Below are 26,867 nucleotides of genomic sequence, written 5' to 3'. Positions count from 1 at the left end.
TGTTTCGGTTTCTAGAGCCATGCGACATGGAATCTGATCCTTTTGGTCCAAGCTATCGCTGCATGCTACAAGCCAATTACATGATTTCTCATGTGAAGAACTAACTAAACATGATCTTGGTTCATTCCAGTTCAATATTTTGTGACCTTGGATTTGCACAAATTGGGAGAGATAAAGAATGAAAAATGAAAAGTAGGAAGAATTATAAAAGGCAGGGAGAAACAGACTGAAATAGCCTTAGGTTCTAGGTTAACATCATAATATCGGATGTTTAGAGCAGATAATAATTGTCTACCAAAGATGAACATACATTCCCTTCATCGAACCATAAAATCGAAATATTCTTTAAGTGTGGATCAAGATTAAGAATCATGTTGCCCTAGTACAAAGACTGTTGCTGCTTAACTTTCTATAAGATTGAAATTCTTCTCTGTTACAGTCCCCTGTCACCTTTTCATTCTTTTTGTTGATTTTGTTTGAGATTTGGGGAAGGATTTGAAACATTGTATAACATTGCCTTAGCCTTCTTAGAGTCCTCAATGGCTGAACTCCTCATCAGATAAAATAACCTGTGCTCCAGTAGAACCTGCGACACCTACAAGATTGTTGTTTCACACAAGTTATGCCACTGACCCAGTACACTGAGTGTCGTGCTTGCCTAGAAACACAAGCATCACCTGGGTAATAGTTTCTTTGAGAGGATAAAGCATATGCGTGCTTTTTAGAGAGCATTAACTATACGGAACAATTACACATTATTTTAGAGGTTTCTAGGTAACCCTCGTTCACTTAGACAGCTGATGACATGGTGAAAGTCTATGAACAATCTTTGTAATCACTCGATTTGGATGGGATCTCATGCAGCAGGCAATCCAGTTGGGTTAAAGAGACAGGAAACTCCAAACAAGTCGATCTACTGTTTGACTGCGTTCATTATCCCAGTAACCTAAAACAGAATAACAGCGGCACTGCCGCGCTGGAGCCTATGACCAACCACTTTTCTTCTATACATACAGGCTAAATAAATGAAGAGACGTCACAAAACAGTGTAGAAGTGTTTTCTTGAGACCCACACTAATCCTAGAACAAGCACAACTTGGCTTAGTGAAAAGCTTTGTATCTTAACCATGTGGTTATAAATTCAAACCCCACCAGAACACTTTTTGGGGGTAAGAGTTTCCTTACCCTCCCCCTCTCCCAAGGCACCTAGCAAGCTAACCCAGCTAGGATTCTAGCCGGTAGAACCTTCTCCTTAACCACCCAAAAATAAATAAGTACTGTCCTAGAAGAAAACCAAATTTACCAAACACAAGAAGAGGTACAAAATTATTACCATTATTAGTGATCAAAAGATATATTGGGGTAATTAAATGAAAAAAGTTACCATTTGAAAGACATAATGCCACAACTGAGATTTAATGAACATGAATAGAATCTTTCAGTCAATTTATGGACTGACAATGAGGACAATGTTGAGAATATATTTCTGACTAGATTTAAATGTACACATCACGAATGGCCTTCATGTAGAAAGAAGAAACAATTGTATATCAAGCACATTTAGTTATCTACAAGATGAAGAAAACCTTCTTTCGCCTGAGAATATCTGCTACTAAAGAGCATATGTTGCTTTTAAGTAATCTACTATTTCAGCACTCTCGAACATTTGCACTCCGGTATTTGGATCTTCTAAATAAGGCACCTAACAAGACGTTATTGAAACATTGACGATAATGTTAGAGCTTACTGCATCATCGAATGCTACATAAGGGACAAGTTGCTTATTAATTCAAAAAGGAATTTACCTGAAAATGACCAACTCTTGCATACAGATCCTGTCTTTTGGGGCTGCCACGAGCGCAGCTGAAAAAAAAGTATTAAATCATATTTAGAAATATTGATGAAGGTTTACATGTCCTAATATTCAACTATGATAAGAAAACATAAATGTTGATATCGTATGAATTAGGATTTTCTCAAAAACAAAAATTCCATGACTTTCAATATCAATATTTATTTTCATAAATTATGCTCGACGCTTGCTTTCTTCGACATGGAATATAAAAATTCAGACCTTCAATGTCGGAAAAGAATTATTGCTTCACTACATTGTTACTCTGTACATTCAATATCAGGTTCTAAAAAAAATTAACTTCAACTTACTTACCATCTTACTTTCATCCAATCACGTTCTAAAATTTTGAAGGTATTAAATACTTTAGGGCGTACAGTAATAAAAACTAAACAACAATGTCAGGACATCCTGAGAAGAAAATTTAGCAACATAGCATGGAAGGATTATGATAAATTAGACAAATACTTATTCAACATTAGTGTTGTGCAAAGAGAAAAAACATTGCAACTTCGTTCAGTACAATATGAACAAACAAATTAGCTATATAGAAACTTTCCACACAGTACCTGCGTTGAATGTGTGGCAACTCCAACTCCACAAGCACCTCACGAGCAACTTTACAGAAGGGAGAACCCTGAAGTAATAGACATGGTATTAAACTCCATAAAATTGATGTTTAAATATAGGCAATACAAGAAGTATAATTTGTCTTCCTATACCCTTTCCCTCCCCTCGACTCTTAAAAAAAAAAAAAAGATGGGTACAACGAGCCTTTTTTTTATTACTATTTTGATTTTCTTTCTTTTTCTTTTTCTTTTCTTTTCTTTTCTTTTATTTTATTTTATTTTATTTTTTTTTTTTACTATTGCAAGTTTACAACAGGTCCCTTAGGGACACATTTCAAGGAAAAGATTAGAGAAGGTAGAAGGACAAATTAGCTAAATTAACTTCAAAACCGATAAGAGGGACATGTTAAATTATTGGTGATTAAGTATTATAGCTAACTTGTTTATTAAATTCTCTAGTCGCTCCCTTAACATGTGTGCCAAGGGGACATGCTGCAATTATTAAAAATAATAACAAAACAGAGATAGTGTTAAAGTTGAAAAGTAATACCTCATATGCCCACAAGACAAGTGGCTTGGGTGGCATTTTTGCTGGAGTATAAGATGATCCCTGGAAAAAGGAAATTGGAAAGGCAGAAGAACAAATGTCAGTTACTGGTATCAGCTACCAAATGATATTTTGCAATCAGAAAATGTTAGCCAAGTGCAACTTACTCTACCCATGCGCCCAATCATCGCAAATCCTTCAGTTAAGGTCTAAATAAGCCAAAAAAGTTGAATTAGTTGTTTATTAGTGTTTCAATAACTACATTTAAAGCAATTGAAATACTAACCGTAAGTAGGCCTAGCGACAACAAAAGAGGGACTTGACCATTACCTGCATAAAGGACCTCAAAGTCATAAAAGTGTACAGGACCTCCAGAGAAGTATAGATAAGTTACAATATATTTTAGATTGCACATTCACAGAGGAGATATTTTATCTAGGAAATTCAGGATGTTAGACCTTATCTAAAGTGCAATCGACTTAATTTTACTAATATGTGGCTGCAACTCTGCAAGCCTGAAACTTGTTTGTATCACATAAAATGCTTTTTTCCCCCCTATTAACCAGACAATAGAAACTTCAATAGACTAGAAATTTTTGGGATAAATATAATAACTAAAAGGGAAATAAAAAAAAAATAATAATAATAAGTAAGAGGTACAGGGGGGAAAAGTAGGTTTAGATTAACATTTACCAAATAATAATTGCAAGCTAGGAGTTTTCATTGGAGGCAAATTAGTAATTTATAAAGGTTAGGGGTTAATTGCTTCTCTAATAACCAAATTAAATATTAAAGTTTAAGCAGATAGAACTTTTGTTTGAGGGGTAACTAAAAAAAGGAGACCAAGGGTTGGTAGTCTATATCCATAATTCACTCCAATGTTCGAGCGCTTTCTTTACTTCGTTAAACTTTTTAGTATAAAACACTAGTCTCTACATTGAAAAGGGTTTGGAAACTCTGGAACCAACATAAGAAAAAACTTGGCGTCATTAAGATAGTAGTATGTTAGTCCAGCACATAAGCATCCTATACATAACTTTTTAAAAAAAAAAAAAATGGAAAGGTAAACAAGAAGTTAGGATAGGAATCCTATATTTAACTGTTGTTCAATAGAAGACAGTATAACCTCAACATTATCAAAACAGTCGGCAGGATAGAGGTCATGTATATGTAATCTTATTTGCTATGACAAATAGATTGCTTCTTATTTCCTAGTAATCAGAAGTCAATAGCCAAATGCTACTTCACAAAAGTGCAGCTTAATGAGCTATTAAGATGGGTAAATTATTCATTAGATATCTACTATTTCTTTCTTGTGTTTCAAATCAAAGGCTAAGTTGGAAATAAAAGGTTCTTCGTTTTTTCAGGAAAAGGCTGCATATATCAAAGGCTTTTAGGAATGAAAAGACTGTATAGCATGATGCATGTGACTTCTCAATAAACATTATGAACTGATTGAATTACTGTAAATATAGAAAATCTAAGAACAAGACTAAAGTTTTGTTCTCTTCACCTTAGTCTTATTACTTTATATTTAATCATGTCAAAATTCTAGGCAAGATTAGGGGAAAAAAAAGATCAAATGCACAATATATAAGACCACACTTTACAAAATTCAGATCAAAACACCTTAAATAAAGCTTCATAGCATCAATGGTCATCTACATATAGTTTTACACCTATCACCACATAGGGGCTCTTTTATATATTGAAGATAAATAATTAAATCTTAAGAGATTAAAGTAAAAATACAAATCAGAATTGACTTTCAGCAAATTTTAAGCTAACTCTGCTATTTATTACCTAATTATCATGCCATAAATCCTTTGATTCACTGTTGTTCAGGTTGTTTATTAAATCATTTCAAAATGTTTGATAGGATGGTTTTCAAAAAGATTCTAAAGGTACTTCAATATTGTAACTTGTAACACTCTTGGTTTCCTAGCACAAAAATTACACTAAGATATAACACAAAACACCAAAACAATTGAAAAATTAAACAAGAAAGCATTATGGCTTAAGAGTGTAACTTGAACTAAGGTTACCTAATACCTTATTCAATTCTTTAGCTATCACCTAGCATGAATATCTACATAATTTTACAAATACTATCAATAAATAAATAAATAAATAGATAAATAAGGATGACAAAATCGTCATTGGCCAAACAAGCAGAGATTTGAGCCAAATTATTTTCTTATGTTAATCTCAGTTATATCAATTTTCCATTAACAGATTAACTACAAACCTGTTCTTCTATGAGTAAATGTGTAGGTTTATATCATTTAAGGAAGATAAAGCATTTTGGTTAAAATACAAGCGCATCCCCAGCTTACCACTTCTCAAACATGAAGAACCCCTGATAACCAACATGTACAGCTCAATTGGAAAGCAAAGCAAGAAAGGGCAGGAAGAGTCGATGTAAAAGAAGTTAAATTACCAAACTTTATGGGTCACAAACAAAGAAAACAATGTAGAGCCATATGTAAGAGAAGAAATGGCAGAATTAAGCAATGGGCTTGGCATGCAAGCAAGGCAAATGAAATCAAGAAATTTGGACAAATAATGAGGAGAAGGTGACGAACCATATTTGTTGACCAAATACTTAATAATATCATCTGATTCATACATAGACACTCCAGTGTTAGGATCCACCTGCAATCACATAATCAATGACTGGTTTTAATTTCTTTTATTCAAACATGTATAAAAAAAAAAATCTTAACATAATGTCAAGGAGAGGAGAGGTAAACCAGTCCCAAAACCAGACACTAAGAGACTGGATCAATAGGACAGATTCTAAGAAATGAGAAGTTGTACTGATAATACTAAACCAAACACTTGGGCCAACCTATAAAGTTGGTGGTTCTGGAAAGACTTGTCATCAAAACAAATGCACATAATTGTAATGAACTGACCAAAGGAGGGGCATTACAAGTAGTCTAATTTTATTCTGTTAATAGTCATCAGATTTAGTATAAATGGAGAGAGAGAGCTGCCGTCTTTGAATATGAGAAAAAAGCTCATTCTAGAATCATCCTAGGGGTTGAAGCCGTTTACATATATAGAGAAAGATGAGAAAGGATTAGGAAGGCATTTTGTGAGTACAATCATGTTGGAGAGCTGTGACCTAAAGTCACTACCTTGGAGTGGTATTTGGAGAGTGGTAGCCTCAAGCTGTCGATCACTAACTTGGGAGAGGGGAAGACCATATGCTCATATAGATTTAAAGAAAGGAAAATCCTACACCGCATCCTTATGCCTTAGCAAATTATAGCAGTAGGCCAATAACATATTAAATACTACCGAATGACCTCATAGACATGATGTATGTTCTAGAGAAAGTCAGAAAACAATAGTCTGAAAATGGATAAAGCCTGTTTAGTGGTGAAGTGGCCCCTTCCCATCACCCAACAGCCACCACTGCAACAAAAGCCTCCACCATCACCTCCACAACCAGCCACCAACAACAGAAATAGGCCCCTATCCAACAGCCACCACTGCCACTAACATCCCCAAATATATGTCTTTGACGGTCAATTTTGGCATAAATTTCTAATATATAACTATTGTGGTCAGATTAGACCACCATATACTCTCCATCGTTCAGCTCTTATGGTGATTTGTTTTCTTTCCCTTTCTTCGTCGGATTATGGTGATTTGTTTTCTTTCCCTTTCTTAATTGGATCAAAAGGTTTTCTGGTGGCTAGTTCTCATGGAGGGGCTTGTGGAACTATTTAGTGGCCGACTCTCAGTTCAGTAGTAATGGTGAAGCCATGGTGATAAAGGTGTTCTTATGGTAAGGTTTTTTATTGGAAATCTTAAAATTTTATCTGATACATAACTATAAGGTTACTTCACCATATAGAAAATGCAAAAACAAAGGGTTTCAAGGCTTAATTTCTCAGATACAGCAGAGGACTGTTGTCCCTATCTTTTTGGAGGAATTCGATTTCTAAGGGTGCAAAAATTATTACATCTCTTCCATTTACATGACCTAAAATTAACCTGATTACGAACAAAACAATTGAATTTGCCAGAGTTGCCACATTAATGGTGAAATCACATAAGTGGGAAAGGATTTCTAAAGCAAAAAATGGTTTTCAGTTAGAATAACATGGCATCAGATTTGATGGGTATATTGTCATACCATGTAAGGAAACATCTTCTTTCCACCCAACTGAACTGCTTTCGGACGGAAGTTTGGCCCATTTCTAGGGCAAGGATAGTATAAAACATCAAGATCCAACACTGCTACAATTTCCCTGACCTGTTTACACATTAGAAGATCAGCTACATGGACAATACCAGGAAAGGTATGCAAATTACATGCTGGAGAAAATTATCATCAGTCAAGCTCCACATATATTGTGATAATGTGAATGAAATAATGAATCATCAGTACCTTTCGACAGAAGGGACAACTGATGTACTCAGTGTGTTGCAGGCCACGTATGGTGATGCCAAAGAAGCAAAGTAATTAGTTAAATTGCCAATAAGCTGTAAAAGGCTATGCTAAAGATGAAGATGCCACAAGCTGCCCATTGCTCTTCAAACACCAATACTCAGAGATGGGATGAAATGCAGTTCAGTTTCAATACCTTTCAAACTCATATATCTCAATAGGGTTTTCAGGACGTGGTCCTAATTTTGAGCTCTCCTTCAACTTGAAACCTTAATCAAATAAAATTGAAGAAGAATAAGCAGTATATATGTTAATCACACACTAAATTTCAAAATATAAAGTATAAACAGTCATTTCATCCAGAAAGGAACTATTACAAAGAGTGGGGAGCAGAATTATCACATAAAATTTATATAAAAAAACAGTTTTACATCTTCAGCTGACAAAGTTAACACAAATACATTTATACACACATCACTTTCTTAACCAATCTACATTGTAAGAATCTAAAGCACCTTTGTTGAAAGACAAATGTACACAAAAACAAGAGCATCAGATATAGTTCATATTCTTTCCAAAATTACCAAGAGGAGGTTAAGAAATGTAAAACTAATTTATTCACAAGAAGAGTTCCGAATTCTAACCAATTCAAGCAAATGAGAAGCTAACTTATTAAGTGACCTGATTAAGTTTACATTTTGAACACAACAAGAATTTTAGCGGAGAAACTTTCTAACAGGTTGATCTATGCAAGGCTGATAGTAAAGATATTGATCCAGGAAAAAGAACAAAAAGTCCAAGCTAGCTCAAAAAGTCCAAGCTAGCAAGCAACTGGTGTGCTGCTTGAAAATAGTTGTTCTAAACTTCTAATCCTTAGCTTTCAAGAATCTCAACCAAATCATTATCTTGCACTAAAATCCGGGATTTTAAATTTGTTTTTACAAAAAATTATCTCATTGAACTGTGGAACAGGTTAAGGTAATTGAAAAAATCTGCAAACATCCTTGCATTTTCCTTAATAGAGCTTCTTTGATTCAAAATATCAAAACTTTTTTATAAATATATTATAGTGGGAAACTTATAGAACATTCAAGAACCCCCAACCTCCAAAGAGAGGAACACACATCCAAGGACATTGAGAAAAGAGAACGGCCTCGTAAAGTCTTATGGAAAGCAAACCTTACACAATGAGGGAGTTGAACAAACATATTACCAGCAATTTCCAGAGCATATTGGTCGGATGGGATTTCATCCTTTGAAACAAGGGAAACAGAATACCTGTTAAGGAGTAATAAAAGTAAATCATATATTGGAACCACTGTACAAGCCAAGGTCAGCCATTCTGATCAAGAAATAAGTCAAAATGAAATTTATTGCAGCAGACATTTGAAAAATAGACAGCTGTAGGCACATAGTAAAGGAGCTTAATTATATAAAACATCAAACTGCATTCCCTTGCAACAAGCAGAAAATATTTTCAAGAGGTATATGAGAGGGAACCTAATTTAGATAGATGCAGGTAAGGAACCGGATAATTACATTGGATAAATAGTTCATCAGGTTCCCACTTCAGGTTTTCTGTACTTAACCACCGATATAAAGGAAGCCTAGGTTACTTATTAATGTCAAGACACATAATGCAACAAGCAATTTCACGCTAGCATTGAGTCACTGACAAACTAGTTTTACAGGGAAACATACTTCCTCCAAGAAGGAATGTCCCTTGTTTTCCTTTCCTTTTTGAGATGTTTTAGAAGGAATGTCCCAAGTCCAACCTCCAAAACAAATTTCTCACTATGCATTAATTGTGCTACTTCAAAACGTAATTTTAGTGGCTTATGATTCACAGACAAGAAAAAAATAGAAAAAGATGCTTTGTTAGTGTATTAGCTCCAAGCTATGTAACTAACTCCAAATTGGCATCACAAGAAGTCAAAGCAAGTTTAGTTGAACATTGTTACATTTCTTAGGAAATCGCAACTTTGAAAAGTTTTCAATTGTTACTAAGTATGGAGTATTAAACATTGTTTGTTGGACATCGTTAGATTTTCAAGTTCTACTTACCTACCATCGACTATATATACAATGATACAAAATCTTCGATTTAAATAATCAATTCAAAATACAAAAATTGCCAAAATACTTCTGCATGCATAATCAAATCAAATAATCCATTCATAACACAAAAATATACTTCAGGAATTATTATTGCATATATTATCATTTAATCATTTATCAAATAATCCATTCAAAATACAAAATTGCAAATTTCTTAAAATAAACTTCTATGCATTCAACAATAATTAACAAAACCACTCTAATATCATCATCTAATTGATACTATAATCATCCAATTACCTCAGAAATTACCAATAAACAGTAATTAAGAAGAAAATTAGAGTTTACCCATCAGCAAAAACGCCGGTACCCAATCGAAAGATGAGAGAGAGAGAAGCGCCAAGAATATCGAGAGTCTTATCCGGTCTAATACCGAACCGCTTCGGCTCCGGCGGCTTAAAATTCGGCGGCGCCGAAAAATTAGGGTTTGATGTCGAAGCTCCGGCATTTAAACCACCTTGAGAGCTCGAATCTACTGTCGATTCTGAGATTTCCGTCGAAGCCCTAATTCGAAATGAGTTTATCGGCATTTTCCGGCCGGAATTCGGCCGGAAAATAGGAATTGGAGTGAAATTCAAAGCTCCGGCCATGATTTTCCGGTGAAATTCCCGGAGATATTATTATTAATATTAAATAAAAATGAAAGAAGTGATGATTTTTTTTTATTTAGTTCACAAAATCACAAGTGTGGTAGTAGATATTTTTTGGTGGCAAATACGAATACACGTACACTGGTACAAGTGTTTAAAATTGGCGGGTCAGCTTACTCTACTCTCGGAACTTGGACTTATGTTATGGACTTCTCTTGTTTCATAACAATTGCAACCATTGGATTTTATCATTTTCTTCACTTATATCAAAATGGCTATGGGACTTGAATATGAGACCAAGAGTATAACTATTGGATTTGAACATATGACCAAAGAGTCAAAGACTAAGGTCCCGACCGTCCTGTTAGGTAATTAGTTGGTTGTAAGTAGCGGATACACATGTAATTGAGTAAATGTCTCTTAATCCTACTTGAGCATGAAAAAAGAAAAAAAAAATCTACTGTATGAAATTAAACTTTTACTTATAAAAATTACTTGTATTTTTATTAAAGGAAATTTTTGAAAATAACACCTTATCTTTTCAAAAAAAATGGACTATAACACCACCTTTTTTCGTTTTTTTATTATAACACCATCTAATAAAATTAAATTAAGAAATCACCACCAGAAAACGGATTCTGTGACGGAAACTGTGTGTGGGTCCCACGGGTTAACTTACCCTCCAAATTTTTGAGTTCTTGAATTCGATTTTCTCTCTCCCTGTTTCATTACTCACTCTCCCTCATTTATTACTCAACTACTCCCTCATTAATTTCTCAGTGATAAAGATTCAACCACCAAAATTGCGAATCAGAATCAAACCCTAGGATAATTTGTGTAGTTGGGAGAGTGAATTGCAAGGAGAGGTGTCAGTGTTTGAGCGAAACAACTCAGCCATATTCGTCAGCCATTTTCGACCTACATAAAGCTTGTACTTTTCTGGGTTTCTGACAGCGACAGGAAGAAGAATCTGAAAGAGGTACCACATGAAACTTGTATTTTACTTTGAATTTACTTTTGGTGTCAATTTTGCAATATTGATGTTCAGATTAGGGCTAATTTGGGGAAAAATGTCGTTGACTATAAAATAGTCAAACTTTTGTTTGAATTACTATGAATTATGGGTAATTAGGGTTTAATTGGGTAATTTTGTTTATGTAGTGCTTCATTGAACTTAATTGTGTGATTTTTGTGTAATTGAAATCATTAGTTTGTTGCAAAGTTATCTGTACTTTACTTTAATTGAAAATTGATGTAAATCTGAATTGTTAATTATGTTGGAATTAGTGCTTGCTTTGTGGTTGTGCAACTAGGATATAATATGTTAACTTATATTCCCTTTTGGTAGTTGTGTTGACTGTTTTTGCATTTCTTTATTGTCTAGATAATGGCCACAACAGATGGTGTGGTTGATATTGTTTTTAGAGTGGGGGGTGCTTTTGTTCCCAAGAGAGTGCACAAAAAAAAGAGTTTAATTGTCTACTGTGGTGGGTTATGTTATTGGAGGAGGGGTGTGAAAGTTAATAAGCTTGATGTGTCTTACATTAGGGAAGTTGCAATTCATGGTTTTGTCAACTTTAGTGTCAATGTGCCTACTCTTTACAGCTGTTGGTATAAGGAAAATGGAAAAACCTTCAATACTGGGAAAAGGGAAATAGTCAATGAAGATGAAATTAGGGGACTTTTACAAACAGTTAATGGGCAAGGGTATGTTGAAGTGTTTGTGTCTTCAGATGAATCAGTGAGGCCCAATATTGTTGAGGCCCAACACACTCCAAAGAAGGTTGTAGTACCAAAGGGGAAGAGTGCATGTAAGAGTTTGCAGCTTAGGAGAAGCCCTAGAGTACATAAGACTGATGTACAGGAAAGTCAAAGGGAACAGAGCTCACCCAAACCTAGATCTATATTGCCTCCCACAAAGAACAAAGGAAAAGGGAAAGTAGATACTTGCAAAGGGCTGTCTGGAGCTTCTGGTAGTGGGAAGGATAAGGATAAGGGGAAAGGGAAGCTAGTTGGGAAAGAATTGTTGTTTGAGAGTGATAGTGATGATGACAGATCTGGGAGTGAGGAGTTTTCAAGTGATGATTGTAGTGATGTTGACATAAATTGGGAACCAACTGAAGAGGAGTATGATGATGGTGATGAGCAGTGGGGGTGATTCTTGAGGAGGTTGACAAGAAACTAAGAAAGGGTTTACAGAAAGAAGGTGGGGGCCTTAAAGAGAACTTGGATGTTGCTGAGGTTCAGATTGAAGTAGAAGATGAAGGAGATTCTGATGAGTTAAGAAGTTTAGGTGGTTCATCTGATGAAGAGGACCACAGTCCTGTATTTAATGATAAGGTTGACTTCACCAAGTCTGTAAAACTGGTTCCAAACTTGAAGTTCAAGGATGCTACTGTGTTGAGGAAAGCTTTAAGATTGCATGCCATTGAAAACAGGTATGAATTCTACTTCTTACATAATGACAGCACTAGGATCACTATTCAATGTAGGAATAGATGTGGCTGTCAGTTTAGTGCAAAGACAAGTAGGATGCCCCTTTGTACATGTGTAGGTGGAGTTAGGTGCAATTTCAAGGTGTATGCTAGGAATATGCTTAGGCAAGAAACTTGGCAAATTAGAAGTCTGAGATTAGAGCATAACTGTATGAGGAGAAAGGACAACTGTAAGGTGACTTCAGAGTGGATTGCAGACAGGTATCTTGAGGACTTTAGGAGTAATCCTGGATGGAAGGTTAAGCAGATAAGGGATAGGGTTCTCAATGATTTTGGAATTCAGGTCAGTTATTATAGAGCTTGGATGGCAAGGTGTAGAGCTAAGCTCATAATATATGGTTCAGCAAGTGAACAATATGCTAGGGTGTGGGATTATGCTAGGGCTGTGATAAAGCATAATCCTGGGTCAGGTTGTAATGTGGTGGTTGATTCTCTTGGTAATCCACAACCCCCTTTGTTTATGAGGATGTTTGTTTTCATCAGGCCATTAAAGGATGGATTTTTAAGAGGCTGTAGGCCTATAATTGGGGTGGATGGGTGCCACCTCAAGGGTGCATACCCAGGGCAAATTCTGGTGGTTGTTTCTAAGGATGGGAACAATGCCATTTATCCTTTAGCTTGGGCTACTGTGGAAATAGAGAACAGAGAAACATGGCAATGGTTCTTAGAGTCATTGATTGAGCTACTAGGAAGTGATGATGGAGCTGGATTCACCTTCATGTCAGATAGACAGAAGGTATGTGTGTCTTTGGTTGAATGTTTATGTATTACATTTACATGTCAGATTTAAGTTGGAGTTGATAACTATATAATTTTTTTTTCATTTGTTCCTTTAATAGGGATTGGTTGAAGCTTTGAATGCAGTTGTCCCTGCAGCTGAGACAAGATTCTGTGTCAGACACATCTGGGCTAATTTCAAGCTCAGATTCACTGGTTCTGTATACAAAGACTTATTCTGGAGTGCTGCTAGATCAACCACCCATGTAAGTAACTCTGCCCTGTCCTTGTGAACATTTTTTAACTTATTTGGTTCTATATTATTGTATGGTAATTAGTATAGTTTTGTGTTGTGATTAGTTTGGGTATGAGGTTGCTATGGAGTCCATAAAGGCACTGAATGAAGAAGCCTATGAATACTTGGACAGTATTCCCACACAGCATTGGTGTAGGCATGCCTTCACACCCCTCTGCAGGTCAAACATGTTGCTTAACAACATGTGTGAGACCTTTAATGCAGTCATTAAAGATGCTAGAGACAAACCAATCCTCACCCAAATGGAATGGATGAGGAGGTACATGATGAATAGGAATAATGAGAAATGGGAAGATGCTAAGATCATTACTAGCAACTTGACCCCATATGTGAGAAAAATATTTCAAAGAATGGAGTTTGTTTCTAGGAACTGTATTGTTCAAGCATCCAGGGGTGACACTTATGAAGTGAAGCTGAATGATGATCAAGTTGTGGTGGATTTGGGTGAGGGAACTTGCACTTGTTACCACTGGCAGCTTACTGGTTATCCTTGTGTTCATGCTTATGCATGTGTGATGGACCAGAGATCTGATATTGAGCAGTTTGTGCACCCATACTACAGCATGAACACCTACAGGAAGGCTTATGAACCCCCTATTCAGCCAATGCCAAGTCCTAAGCATTGGGACAGGGTGAATGTCAGAGAACCACTTCCACCAGCTGTTAAGATACAACCAGGAAGACCTAAACTGAAAAAAAGGAAGTTGGAGCAGGATGAAGGATCATCAAAAGGGGCCCAGCAACAGAAGCCCAAGCATAGGAAGAACCAATGCAGAAAATGTGGTGGGTTTGGGCATTATGCAAAGACTTGCAAAGCTGAAGCTGTTCATGAGCCATCTGAACAAAAAGCAGCAGGCAGGCCTCCCTTAAACTCACCTTGGGTAGTGGATCAAAGGAAGAAGAAGGAGGAAAGAGCTGCAAGGAAGGTAATACATTTTAGCTAGCACATGTTGTCTGATTTATGTAAATGTGCACATGTCTGCAGGCCAGTTATGACCTCTTTTTTTAAAAAAAAACCTATGACAGAATGCCATTGGAGCTGGGCCAAACAGCATTGGCAACAGGACATTTCCACAAGAGAGGCCTGGATGGGAACCTTGGAGCTAAAGGAAGGCTCCAGTATCACAACAACAATCCCAGGATGCAGCCCAAACAAGGCCTTCTTCTAGTCAGCCAACTGCAAGCAAAACAGCCACCACCAGCCAAGTTGGAGTACAAACCAGGAGGGGAAAGCTTCAAAATGCTAACAAGCTTAATCTTACTCAGTGATTAATATGTAATCAACTTCATTTTGTATGACTACAGACAATAATTTAGGTACTTTATTGTTAGTTTGTTTAAGTCAGTAGGTTGTGGTGTTAGTTTTGAACAAATAACTTGATTTAAGTCTTTTGAATGCCTCTTTTGTTGCCAAACTTTGTGCATATTCTGGCTTAATGGTCAATATAACTACTTTTGTGCAAATTGTTGTTTTGGGTGATTTATTAAAGTTGTTTATGTTATTTGAAACATTGCTCATTCATTCCAAACATACATTGCAAACACTTTACCATTCATTAAAAGCAAATGTGGATTCAACCCACTTCATTTACAATACATAACAACCAGTGATCCCATGTCCATTGCATATTACTGAATACATTAGTAACCTACTCATACTACACCTACTTAAACATAAAAGACACTACAGCTGCAACAACAATACAAATAATAACAACAAGCCATAGTTTTAACTATTGATCCATGCATCCCCTGCCCTCACCATCTTTGCTCATTCTCTTTCTGACAGAGTTGAGGGCCTTACATTTTAGCTTCAAATTGTCAACCTCATTGAGTAAGCACCTCATTTGGCCACTTAGATCTTCCACTTCCCTTTTGTAGTCACTAACTTCACCCTTTAACAGCTTCTTATCAAGCAACAAATTGTTGATAACCTCTGTTTGCCAGGTTGTCCTATCAGGTTGATCAGCCCATTCAAAGGCTTTACACCCCTACTCTCAGTCACTGGATCATAAAACTTGCAAGTTCTGAATTTTCTTCCAGGATTCTCCCTTGTCCAGCTTGTCAGCTTTGATAAGGGAACACTACATTGACACTTCTTCTCTTTCAAAGGAGATGAGCTCATGAAAGACATCACCTGCAACAAATTACCTTCCATTAAAATCCAATTGATCTGAACTAAATATGGAATTACATATAATAGGACTCAGTCCCCGAAATAAAAAACCCCCAATTTAGATATAGGACGAACCCTAACTTTAAAATTGGGATGATATGGGTCCAATTCAAACAAGTTTAACTCCAATTATAAATCCATTGCATGCTCAATCGAGTATATCAACGATTAAATTGCAAATAGCATTTCAGATTTCCATTAATCAAAATCAAAGTTCTACTCTTATTCAAAATCGGTGTGCATACCTTATTTCAGCACTCCCGGCCAAGATATCTTCAAGGAATGTTAATTCGTAGTGCTAAGATCAGTTTTGGTTAATTAATTTCTGCAATTGAAAAGATTCAAGGGTTTAATTTTTTTCCCAATTGAAAAATATGAACGTTAATGAAGAAAATCGAAGATATGTATAAAGGTTTCCAAAAAGTATCCGTTATAGTGGGCCCCATTAACAGTTTCAATAACGGAGTACTGTTTCTGATGGTGATTTCTTAATTTAATTTTATTAGATGGTGTTATAATAAAAAAAACGAAAAAAGGTGGTGTTATAGTCCATTTTTTTTGAAAAGATAAGGTGTTATTTTCAAAAATTTCCTTTATTAAATGACCCCATTAAAATTTATCAAATGTATTTTAACCCCGTTAAATATTTTTTCTGGATCCGCTACTTTTGGTTGTACAAGTTGTTTGTACTAGTTAGTTGTAAATAGCTAATTGTGTTAAAATATTTGGTAAATATTTTTTTTTTCTTTTGAAAGGTGGTAAATAGCTAATTGTGTTAAAATATTTGGTAAATTGAAGAAAAATGGGGATAGAGTAATCCCAAGTGCTCTAAAAGAGGTTTTTGAGCCCAAAAAAACTCTTTTGTTATGTTATTTACCAAACACCCAAATTAGCTTTTTAAAAAAGTAAAACCTCTAATAGGGCACAGTAAACTAAAATATTTGTTAGTTGTTTTAGTGTATTTAATTTAATAGCCAAAAAGGTAATTGTTCAATAAGCTCATTTTAAAAAGTTCTTATAATAAGCTCATTTTACCCACAATGGGAGTATCCTCCCAAATTGAAGAAAAATGGGGATAGAGTACTCCCATTGCAAGTGCTCTTAAAGAGATTTTTGAGCCCAAAAAAGCTCTTTTGATAAATTATTTACCAAACACCCAAATTAGCTTATTTAAAAAATAAAACCTCTAATAGGGCACAGTAAACTAAAATCTGAACAAGCTAAGGGCCCTTTTCCCTTAGACTCACAAGCATGAGATTTGCAAATATATTGTGAATGAAATAATGGTTGCAAACTTGCAATGCTTAACTTACCATTTCACTGAACTTTTTGCAACAAACAATGTATACACGGAAGCATGATAAGGAGTCTTGAATAAACATAAAACTAACAAACTTCATTCTTGCATTAGAAAAATGAGTATATTCATTCTTTATGAGATATATTAATACTTGCATCAGTTGCATGCTGCATGTAAAGAAATCTCTTTAACATTTTATTAACCAAATCACGAAACTATATGTTAAGGGCTTGTTTGGTATCATTTTTGGTTTTTAGTTTCCTATTTTTTTGAAAACTAAAAACTAAAAACAGGAAACAAGAAAAAGGTGTTTCCACTTTTTTGTTGTCAGTTTTCAAAATTATTATGATTTTAATAAGTTTAAATAATTTTTTTATTCATTATGTGACATATATCATATATTTTTATACAACAAAAAACCAAAAAACAGAAAACCACAGCAATGCCAAACGAACCCTAAGCTGATGGTTGAGGTCCGGGAATATATTTCACCCCCTTACACGAGAGCCCATTTGGGCTAGAAGTGTGGATGTAGCATGGGCCCTCCTCATACCCAGCACTTAATATTCCACTTGAAAGTGGGGGTGGATGAGATTCGAACCCGTGACCTTTATGTCACGCTGGCTCCGATACCATGTTAGAGGACTAACTCAACCAAAAGCTTAAGCCGATGGTTGAGGCCCATGAATATATTTTATACTCTATCACTATATGAATTTAATTTTTCTCTTTTAATCTATATAATGATACAAGATATTTTTTTAAAAGGTTCATATACTGATAATTGATATTTTAACAAATATCTTAGAAGTAATAATTAATTATGCTATTTTTTTTTTTTAAGGGGAAACTAATATATCCCTACCTTTATTTTTATTTTTTAATTTTTTTTTTTTTATATAAAAAGTAGAAAATTACTCTAAGGAATAGTGTGTTACTAAATAGTAAATATACCCTCAAAAATATAAGTAGTATACACAAATGTGTACAAAAATGTGTATTTATTTTTTTACCCTCATTAATATTTGTACTCTCATTAATATATCAATGTTTTTTTAATCATTAAACATATCATCAATTAATTCATAGTTTTTTTACTCCTTTGTAATTGCTCTTCTTATTTACTCCGTACAATCTTATCGTCCTTTAATTACAATTATTGTTAAACCTTATTAGTTTTTGAAATTTACATTGTTTGATGGTGCACATAATTCATATTAAATAATGATATTTGACCAAATGTTATAGAAAAGTATAAAGAACTTAAACTCCTACAATCAAGGGAAGTCAATGAAAAAAAAAAAAAAAAAAAAAAAAAAAAAACTGGTATTAATTATGGAGAGAATTTAAGAGAAAAAATATAACTAATTGATTATTGCTTTAGTATTAAATATAGATATAGATGTTTGATGGTGGTAGAACATTAAAGTACTTACATTATTAAGTTTTTAGCTACAACGAACATTTCACATATTATTGCTCCATTTGACCAAAACTCACAAAGAATTCATTTGAAGAAAAACACACTAGATATTATTGAAACATGCAAATTAATTAAGAGTTTTGAACTAACAATTGTTTAAGATATGAAGGAATGCAAATCAATTAAATATTATTTAATAATAATTTTGAAATAACACTGTTAAATGTTGATGGTTTTAAAAAAAAAAAAATTGATAAGGATTATGGTGGCTTTCTTTTACTTCTACAAAGCCGCCACATAGGCACATAGCCCATATAATACATATTAAAGCTACCAGTTTTACCACCTTAACCAAAGGTGTAAATACACGCCAATATAGTTTCTCTATCTGCAAGAGCTAGCCCCTTTGCGCGCATCCGCGTAGACCACCCTAGTCACTATAAAACTCACTTTGTACAAGAATACGTTAGAAAAATTAATAAATAAAATAAAATAACATTAGTACATTACTCATTAAACTCTTTTTTTAGGGGAAAAGGAAATTTAATTAAAAATAAAATAAAGCAGTACAAAAGAGGTCCATAGTTTAGCCTTCCAGCTAGATAACAGAAACAACATACTACATCCCATAACAACTTAGGCACATTGCCTAAGGGGGGAAAAAACAACCAAAGAAGAGCACTAATCATAATAATAAAGGAAATGCACCCTCGAACACTACAGGTCAGGCTTGAAACACTAATCATTCAACACTTCGAAGCATGTCCCCTTCATATACATCTCTGATGGTACCAGGGGGATTGTCAAACAGCTTTCCCAGACCATCAATAGCCTCCTTTTCCACAGCAGTTTTAGCAAGAAGATGAGCTACTCCATTTGCGCCCCTTGGTACATAATTGAACTCAAAGTGGCAGCCCTTGGATAGCATAGCTTCCATGTCCCTGAGAATCGCAACCAACTCACTTGTACCATACTTCCCAGCGTCTTCAATGGTGTTTTTAAGGGAACTAGCATCAGTTTCGATGACCACCTTGTCGAAGGAAGCCTCAATGGCCATTTGCATTCCTCCTTTAATGGCTAGTAACTCCGCCTCTGTTGGGTTTCGAGCCTTAGTTTTCCAATCTTTCCCCATCATCCATGAACCATCTGCATCTCGAATGATGCTACCCGCACCTGCTGAGCCTTCTCCACGCCAAGCTCCATCTGTGTTGATCTTGACATACCCCGGTGGGGGTCTTTTCCAGGTGGACGCAGCAGCCACTAAGGTTGGGTTCTTTTGCTTTCCCTGAAAGGTGTTAATGATTGCAACCAAATCAACCATATATTTGTTAAACATGGAAATAGGGTGAGGCATAGCTAACTGAAACACTGTAGTATTTCTAGCCCTCCAAATGTGCCAAATTGCGACCGAGAATATGGACTTCCAATTAGTGTTAATTAGAGACAAATTGTAGTTTATCCAACTTACCCAACTTGCATTAAAGAAAGTATGATAATTAAAACTTTTATCCAATCTATTACCTCCAAAAATTCTTGACCACAGAACTCTAGAATTGATGCAATCCCTAAACAAATGCAAATGATTTTCATTATCTAAGTTACACCTAGTGCATATAGGGTTGAAGTTATTAACATTTTTAGCTAGAACTGTGGTAACCGGTAGGATTTCATGAGCAATATTCCACATTAAAATCTTATACTTATACGGAACAGGTAAATGCCAAATAGTTTTCCAATTAATGGAAGGGAATGAAGGATGATTAGTAAAATTGCAAGCAAGACGGTAGGCACTACGGACTGAGAATTGGCCGTTAGTTTCCTTTCCCCAACAAATAGAGTCCTCCAAATCAACAATAGTTGGGAGGGGAATGTTTTCTATTAGAGCACATAAGTAATCGGGAATGACATTTCTAATTCTATTAACGTTTCACTGTCCATTATAGATAATGTGACTAACACTCCAATGGGCCATGGCTTCCGGAATGGGGGAGTCAGTGAGGCAATAAAGAGGTTTGTCCCCTACCCAATGGTGATACCAAAGGCTAACATCTCTCCCATTACCAATCCTATAGGCAATCCCTCTTAACAACAGCTCCTTACCCTTCATAATATCCTTCCAAAGGGGAGAGTCACTAGGATTAGTAATAGTGAAGCAATTTAAGAAAGAAGACTTTTTGAAATATCTTGCCTTTAGAATTCTCACCCAAAGCTTGGTCGGATTGTGTATGATTTTCCAAGAAAGTTTGGCCATAAAAGCCAAATTCCAAAGCCTAAGGTTTCTCATACCCAAACCCCCCAATCCCACCGGAAGACACACTTTTTCCCAAATAGTTCTAGGAAGATAATGAGACCTATCCACCTTGTTCCACAAAAACCTTCTACAACTTTTCTCTAGATCATTAACAATAGATATAGGAAGAAGGGTGGTTTGCATGACATATAAAGGGTACGAATTAAGAACCGACTTGATTAGCGTACACCTCCCAGCCATATTAAGGAGATTGGCTTGCCATCCTTTTATCCTATTTTTTGTTTTAATTAAGAGATCATTGTAATCAGCCTTCCTAAGCCTATTAGGACTAATTTCGACTCCCAATTATTTCCCAAAGGAAGGAGCCCCCTTAATATTAGACGCATCAAGGATGGCTAATTTAAGAGAAAGACTCATTTTTGGAGGAAAAATGACCTTAGACTTCGATTGACTAATGTAGAGGCCAGATTTAGAACCAAAATCGAGAAGGGTATTCTTGATAACCTCTACATTGTCAATGGAAGCCTTTGCAAACAGGAAAACATCATCAGCATAGAATAAATGAGAGATACTGACATCCTCACCTATTTTAATGGGCTTCCAACTCCCCCTCCCCACTTGTTTCCTCAATCATAAGAGAAAGCCTTTCAAGACATAAAACAAATATGTATGAGGAGAGAGGATCACCCTGTCTAATACCCCTGGAGGGAGTAAAACTTTCCGTGATTTGACCATTCCAAAGAATGGAGATGGACGGGGTAGTGATACAGCTAAGAATGAGATTAACCAGATTATCGGGAAAATCTAGACCTAATAAGGTCTCTCTAATAAAACCCCATTCCAAACTGTCGTAGGCCTTAGAAATGTCAATCTTAAAAGCCATGATATGTTTCTTGCTAGACTTTTTAATAAACATATGAGTGATTTCCTTAATGACCAAGATGTTCTCATCAATCGTCCTCCCTTCAATAAAACTTGATTGAACGGGATTGATGAGATCACCCAGGATCGGTTTAATCCTATTAGCCACAACTTTAGTAATAATTTTATAAATGGAGTTACAAAGGCCTATAGGTCGAAAATCATTCATAGTCGAAGGGTGATCAGTTTTAGGGATTAAGGAAATGTAAGAATTATTTATTTCACTAGGGACTCTTCCTTCTCTAAAACAGTCAGACACCAAATTAGTAATGGAAACATCCACCACATCCCAAAATTTTTGGAAAAAAATGGGTTGAATTCCATCTGGACCGGGGCATTTCATAGAGGCCATTGTAAAAAGGGCATTTTTAACCTCCGATGCATCGATGTCACTTGCTAGAAAAATTTTGTCTTCATTTTTAACCACAGCATTTGGGCAGAAATTAACATTTCTAGGTTGGGCCAACTGTTTTGAGGTAAAGATATTTTTAAAGTAATTAACACATAAATCCTTTAATGCAAGTTGGTTATCAATCCAAATACCCTGCTCATTTTTTAAACTCACAATTTTTCCCCTACTATTCTTAACCTTTACCAAAATATGAAAATATTTCGTATTCCAGTCACCATACTTTCTCCCGTCAACCCCGGCTTTTTGAGCCCAATTAATCCTTTCTAATTTTAACACATTGTTCAACTCATGCAACAAGGATTTTTCCAGATTAGAGAGAAAGGGAGAGTATTGGTTGCATAGGTATTTTTGTATGCCATGGATACGGGCAATCAGTCTTTTCTTGTTATTAGAGTTAGCGTGGAAAACATCCCTATTCCAAACTTTAACATCCCTAACGAAATGTGTTTTAGCATTAACAAAATTATTATTCCCCTTATCCCACGACTCCTTAAAAAAATTATTAAAACTAGGACTATGAATCCATTGTTCTCTACATCTAAAAGGATGATTACCAATAGCAATTAAGGAACCCGTGTCAACTAGAATCGGGCAATGATCAGAATAAGTTTTGGCAAGATGATATACCTGAGTATTAGGGTGATCCTTTAGCCATTCAACATTAGCAAGAGCTCTGTCAAGTCTCTCTCGAATCAAGTTCACACCATCTCGACAGTTATCCCAAGTGAACCTAGGGCCACTGTACTTTAAGTCAATAAGCCTGGCAGAATCCATCCATTTCCGAAAATTTTTTCCCAGAACATTAGTCACCGGGCGACCTCCCATTTTTTCATTTTGAGAAACTACCTCATTCATATCTCCGAGAACTAACCAAGGTGTCGAAGCAGGGGGAGCATTATCCTCCAAATCCTTCCATAAGGCCGCCTTATCTTTTACTGATGAGGGAGCATGGATACCAGTCAGGAGAAATTCTGGAATGTCCGGGCTGATCTTAAATAAGGAATGAAAGACATTAGGGGAATCTATGGCAAACTCCAAAAGATTAATTGGTTTCTTCCAGAGCAGCCACATTCCTCCCCTAATTCCGTTGGCCTCAATTGTTCTACAATCATCGAATCCCAACACCCTATAAACATGTTGAGCAACTCTATCCTTAGCCATGGTCTCCAACACAATAAAGACCTCCGGGTTATGTATTTTAATCACTTCCCGAGCATGAGACACAAACTCTCTACTGGCGGCCCCTCTAACATTCCACATAATGACTTTCATGGTTGGAAAATTAACATGAATATCCGAAAAAACACCAAGATAACAGTTAGTACTGGACGTTGCTGCCTGGTGCAACCTCTTCCAATCCTCCCATAACTTCATCTTGTCCAATGCCTATATGTCCTCCATTGACAGTGGGTTGGCCATCAATCTTACCTCCGGAACTAAGTTCCCTGTTGCCAGGAAGTTGAGGCTTAGTTCGAAACCTACCACTCCCTTCTTGGTTTCCAGGGCTACTAGAAGGTTTTGATGATGCATTAGGTTTAAATTTACACTTGCTAGCTGTAACGGGAAGGTCGGGGGGCTTTTTAAAGGTGATGCCATTGGTAGAAAAATTGTTCCGTAGTCTGGTTGAGATGGAGGAATTAGATGATTCATTAAGAGTTTCATTCCTAGATTTACATTGTTTAGCTTTTCTACGAGAATTGGGGTTTCGGCTAGGACGGGCCAGATTGTTGGTGTAGGAAAGGTTGGGAATAGGTGTTGAACTCGAGATAGAGGTGAGACCCGGGATAGCAAAGAAGGCACACACCGCCTGGTTATCAGCATTGGTGGCAGAATAGTTGGAGCTATTGTTTGGGGTGGGTGGGTAGGTGAATTCGGTGGTGTTGGTGGGATTGTGTGATCGACTTGGTTCGACAACTGGTTCATGATCAGAGATGGGGGAATGGAGATCGATAGAGCTGGACGGCTTTGAGAAAGGGATTTTTTGAGAACTGACTTCCGAACTGATGTCTGATTTGCATTGTTGTTGTTCTGGGATGGTGACTTCATGATTAGGGATATGAGAGATAGAGGGTTGTGGTGAGAAGGATGAGTGATTAGGGTTAGAGGCTGGTATAAGAAGGGCTTTTGAAGATGAAGCACCATTATTGGATGCCGGGAAACTAAACCTTGGGAATGTGCTTCCTTCCACCGTGCTTTTTTCCGAGGAGATATTCTTTGCTGGAGACTTTGCTCTGTAGGCCGTCTTTTTGTATTTCGCCTTTTCCCCAAAATTATTTCCTTGCTTATTTAAATTTGATTCCCCTTTCTCACCAAACACTCCATTTATTATTGTTTACTAGGAGATTACGGCTGTTGGTATCCCTAGGTTGTTTCCCCTTTTTTGAGAGTCCAATAAGAATTTCCTTATCCTGTAACTTCTCTTTTTTGTTGTTTTCCTGTTTTTTATTATTAAACCTCCCCGGAGCTGCTAGAATCCAAGGGTCGAAATCCTCCTCGGTCTCTTCTCCCTTCTCATTATCAGTGTTAGCTATAACATTTTTTTCGACATTCCTATTAGTCCCTGTCTCAGTAGCCTGCTTATCTACTGCTCCTCTGCTCTGAGGCGTGTTGTCTGCATCTCTCCCCTGTTTCTTTTCTCCATATCCTTCTGTCTGAGGATGGCCGTTTGTTTGCTGTTCAATATGCTTCTTCCAAATGCAGCTTTCTCTAGTATGGCCAATTCGTCCGCATCTAAAGCATAATGTATGAATTCTTTCATACTCAATTTTCTGCCAGGCTCTTCCGACCCACACCTTCGATATTAATGGATTATTTAGGTTGATTTCGACGCAAACCCTCGCATATCTACATCTGCTGATTTTATTCGTTGAGTAATCGACTTTAATCGGATTACCCACCACAGAAGCAATACTGTAAAGGGCTTCCTTATCGTAGTACTCAACTGGTAGCTCAGGAAAACGAATCCAAACTGACAAGCTCTGAAAATTTTCAGATGAGGGTCTGAAATTGGGCTTCCATCTTGCTAACATGAGATAATGCTCTAGGATAAACCACGGCCCTCCAAGCAGCGCCTTCTCCAGATCGTCTTGTAATGTGAATCTGGAAAGAAACGAACCTCCCTCCATTTCGATTATCTCTAGCCCCCCCTTTACATTCCACATTCTCTGTACTCTCTGAGTAAGGAATTCCACCCTGATTTTTATTCCTAAGCATTTCCTTATAAGGGTTAGCGCCCATGGGTGCCTGAGGGCTTTTAATTTATCTGCTGAGAATTTAACAGCATGGGCATGCTGTAAATCCTCCCCATCTTCCTCATCCCACTGTTGTGAATTCATTACAATCTGCCTGGCTTCCTTGAACCACTGGGAGGACTTTACCACTGCCTCTCTGAATGAACCTTTAGTACTCTCCCTTGGTTTGTCACTAACCTTTTCCTGAATGCTACTCATTCGAACCACCTTCTGCTCATCAGATGAGCTAGGCTGAATGTTATCTGCCTTTGCCTTCTCAGAATGTTCTGTTTTTGAAAGTACTTCAGATGTGATCTGCAACTGCTCTACCGAGACTTCCATATCCACTGGAGACTCCATAGGACACTAGGACACCAACTTGACTGATGTGAACTTGATTAAGAAAAACCTGCAAAAGAAAAAACTCAAACTAAGGCTAAGAAATAGCCTAAAATGAACACCCCGACTTACACTCTGCAAGAAGAAAGTTCCCAGGGCCCTAAACACCAAGGTGTTAGGGATAGTCCCTGATGACTACACTTCTAGAGAGAGAAGTCATTTTTTAATTTTGCAGATGGTTCATTCATTCCCATGAGATTGGATGTTTTGAATCGTAAAGCAAATAGGATTCATTACTCATTAAACTCACTTCCTAAAATTTTGTGTAAAATGAACGTTGAATTATAAACAAGAGTGCTAAACTAATTTATAATTTTATAGAATAACTCTATTTTGAGCCCAATATAGCTTGCTCATTTGATGATCTTCATCCTCATTTCCCAATAAATCTATTTGCATGCCTAAGAGGATAAAGTGATTAACTAACGAGCAGTATCCATTTAAATTTTTTTGAGCTAGATCATTAGACAAACATATTTATTTTCAATTAAAAAAGCAAATCTATTTTTTAAAAAATGGAAAACACCATCTTCAATGTAGAAATTCAAAGCAGCTTCAGTGGAGGATATAGATCTCAATGCTTTAATGGAGACAACCCCAACAATCATTTTCGGGGTTAAAGTAAACGAAAACCCTAAGAACAGATGGATGAATAAAGGACATTGAAGCTATAAACCTAGTTCAAAGTTTTTTGGCTTCAATGTCCTTACTTTTTGCTGGAAAAAACTATGTTTCTAGTTTGCTACCCCTAGGATAAACACACCAAAAGTTTATCCTAGTAATTTAACTTGTATTTTTTCTCTTAACTAATAGTTCTACGGTGTATTGGCCAATATCTATTAGTTGACTGACTGGCTGTCAATCAGAATGTGTATTCTTAGTTTGTATTGAGAGTTAGTAAGCTATATATACAACCTAAGCCAAGGGCCTAAACGTAGCCCGTTAACCAACTAAATACAAAACATATATACGGGCTTAACACCCCCCTCAAGTTGGAGCATGCAAATTTTCAATGCCCAACTTGCCAAGTAAAAACAAAAATTGTTGCTTGCCTAATACCATGTCAAGAATGTGTATTCTTAGTTTGTATTGAGTGTTAGTAAGGTATATATACAACCTAAGCCAAGGGCCTTAACGTAGCCCGTT

The 26,867-nt window shown here is 36.2% G+C and overlaps 2 protein-coding genes across 3 annotated transcripts; both read right to left on the bottom strand.

Moving 5' to 3' along the window:
- Positions 1 to 179: 179 nt before the first annotated feature.
- Positions 180 to 10,154, bottom strand: LOC145623765 (uncharacterized). 2 transcript variants are annotated; one of them, XM_081676634.1, is made up of 13 exons: positions 9,780 to 10,154; positions 8,587 to 8,651; positions 7,570 to 7,642; positions 7,374 to 7,392; positions 7,119 to 7,238; positions 5,554 to 5,623; positions 3,255 to 3,298; positions 3,136 to 3,177; positions 2,972 to 3,031; positions 2,422 to 2,489; positions 1,806 to 1,863; positions 1,587 to 1,702; positions 180 to 595 (listed from the first exon to the last, which is right to left on the bottom strand). In XM_081676634.1, exons 1-12 carry the CDS (start codon positions 10,079 to 10,081, stop codon positions 1,613 to 1,615), a joined length of 1,011 nt encoding a protein of 336 aa, XP_081532760.1. In that variant the 5' UTR covers positions 10,082 to 10,154; the 3' UTR covers positions 180 to 595; positions 1,587 to 1,612. The 2 variants fall into 2 exon arrangements, with proteins under 2 accessions (XP_081532760.1, XP_081532759.1); XM_081676633.1 differs by lacking the exon at positions 180 to 595 and having other exon boundaries at positions 1,387 to 1,702; positions 9,780 to 10,153.
- An 11,194-nt stretch (positions 10,155 to 21,348) lies between these two features.
- Positions 21,349 to 23,364, bottom strand: LOC145624765 (uncharacterized). Its single transcript, XM_081677857.1, has one exon. The coding sequence runs from the start codon at positions 23,362 to 23,364 to the stop codon at positions 21,349 to 21,351; it is 2,016 nt and encodes a 671-aa protein (XP_081533983.1).
- Positions 23,365 to 26,867: the final 3,503 nt, after the last annotated feature.

This window comes from Chenopodium album, chromosome 3, assembly GCF_948465745.1.
Source record: "Chenopodium album chromosome 3, dcCheAlbu1.1, whole genome shotgun sequence".
Classification (NCBI taxonomy): Eukaryota; Viridiplantae; Streptophyta; class Magnoliopsida; order Caryophyllales; family Amaranthaceae; genus Chenopodium; species Chenopodium album.
Note: the sequence above shows the minus strand (reverse complement) of the source record. Positions and strands in the feature narration are given on the sequence as shown.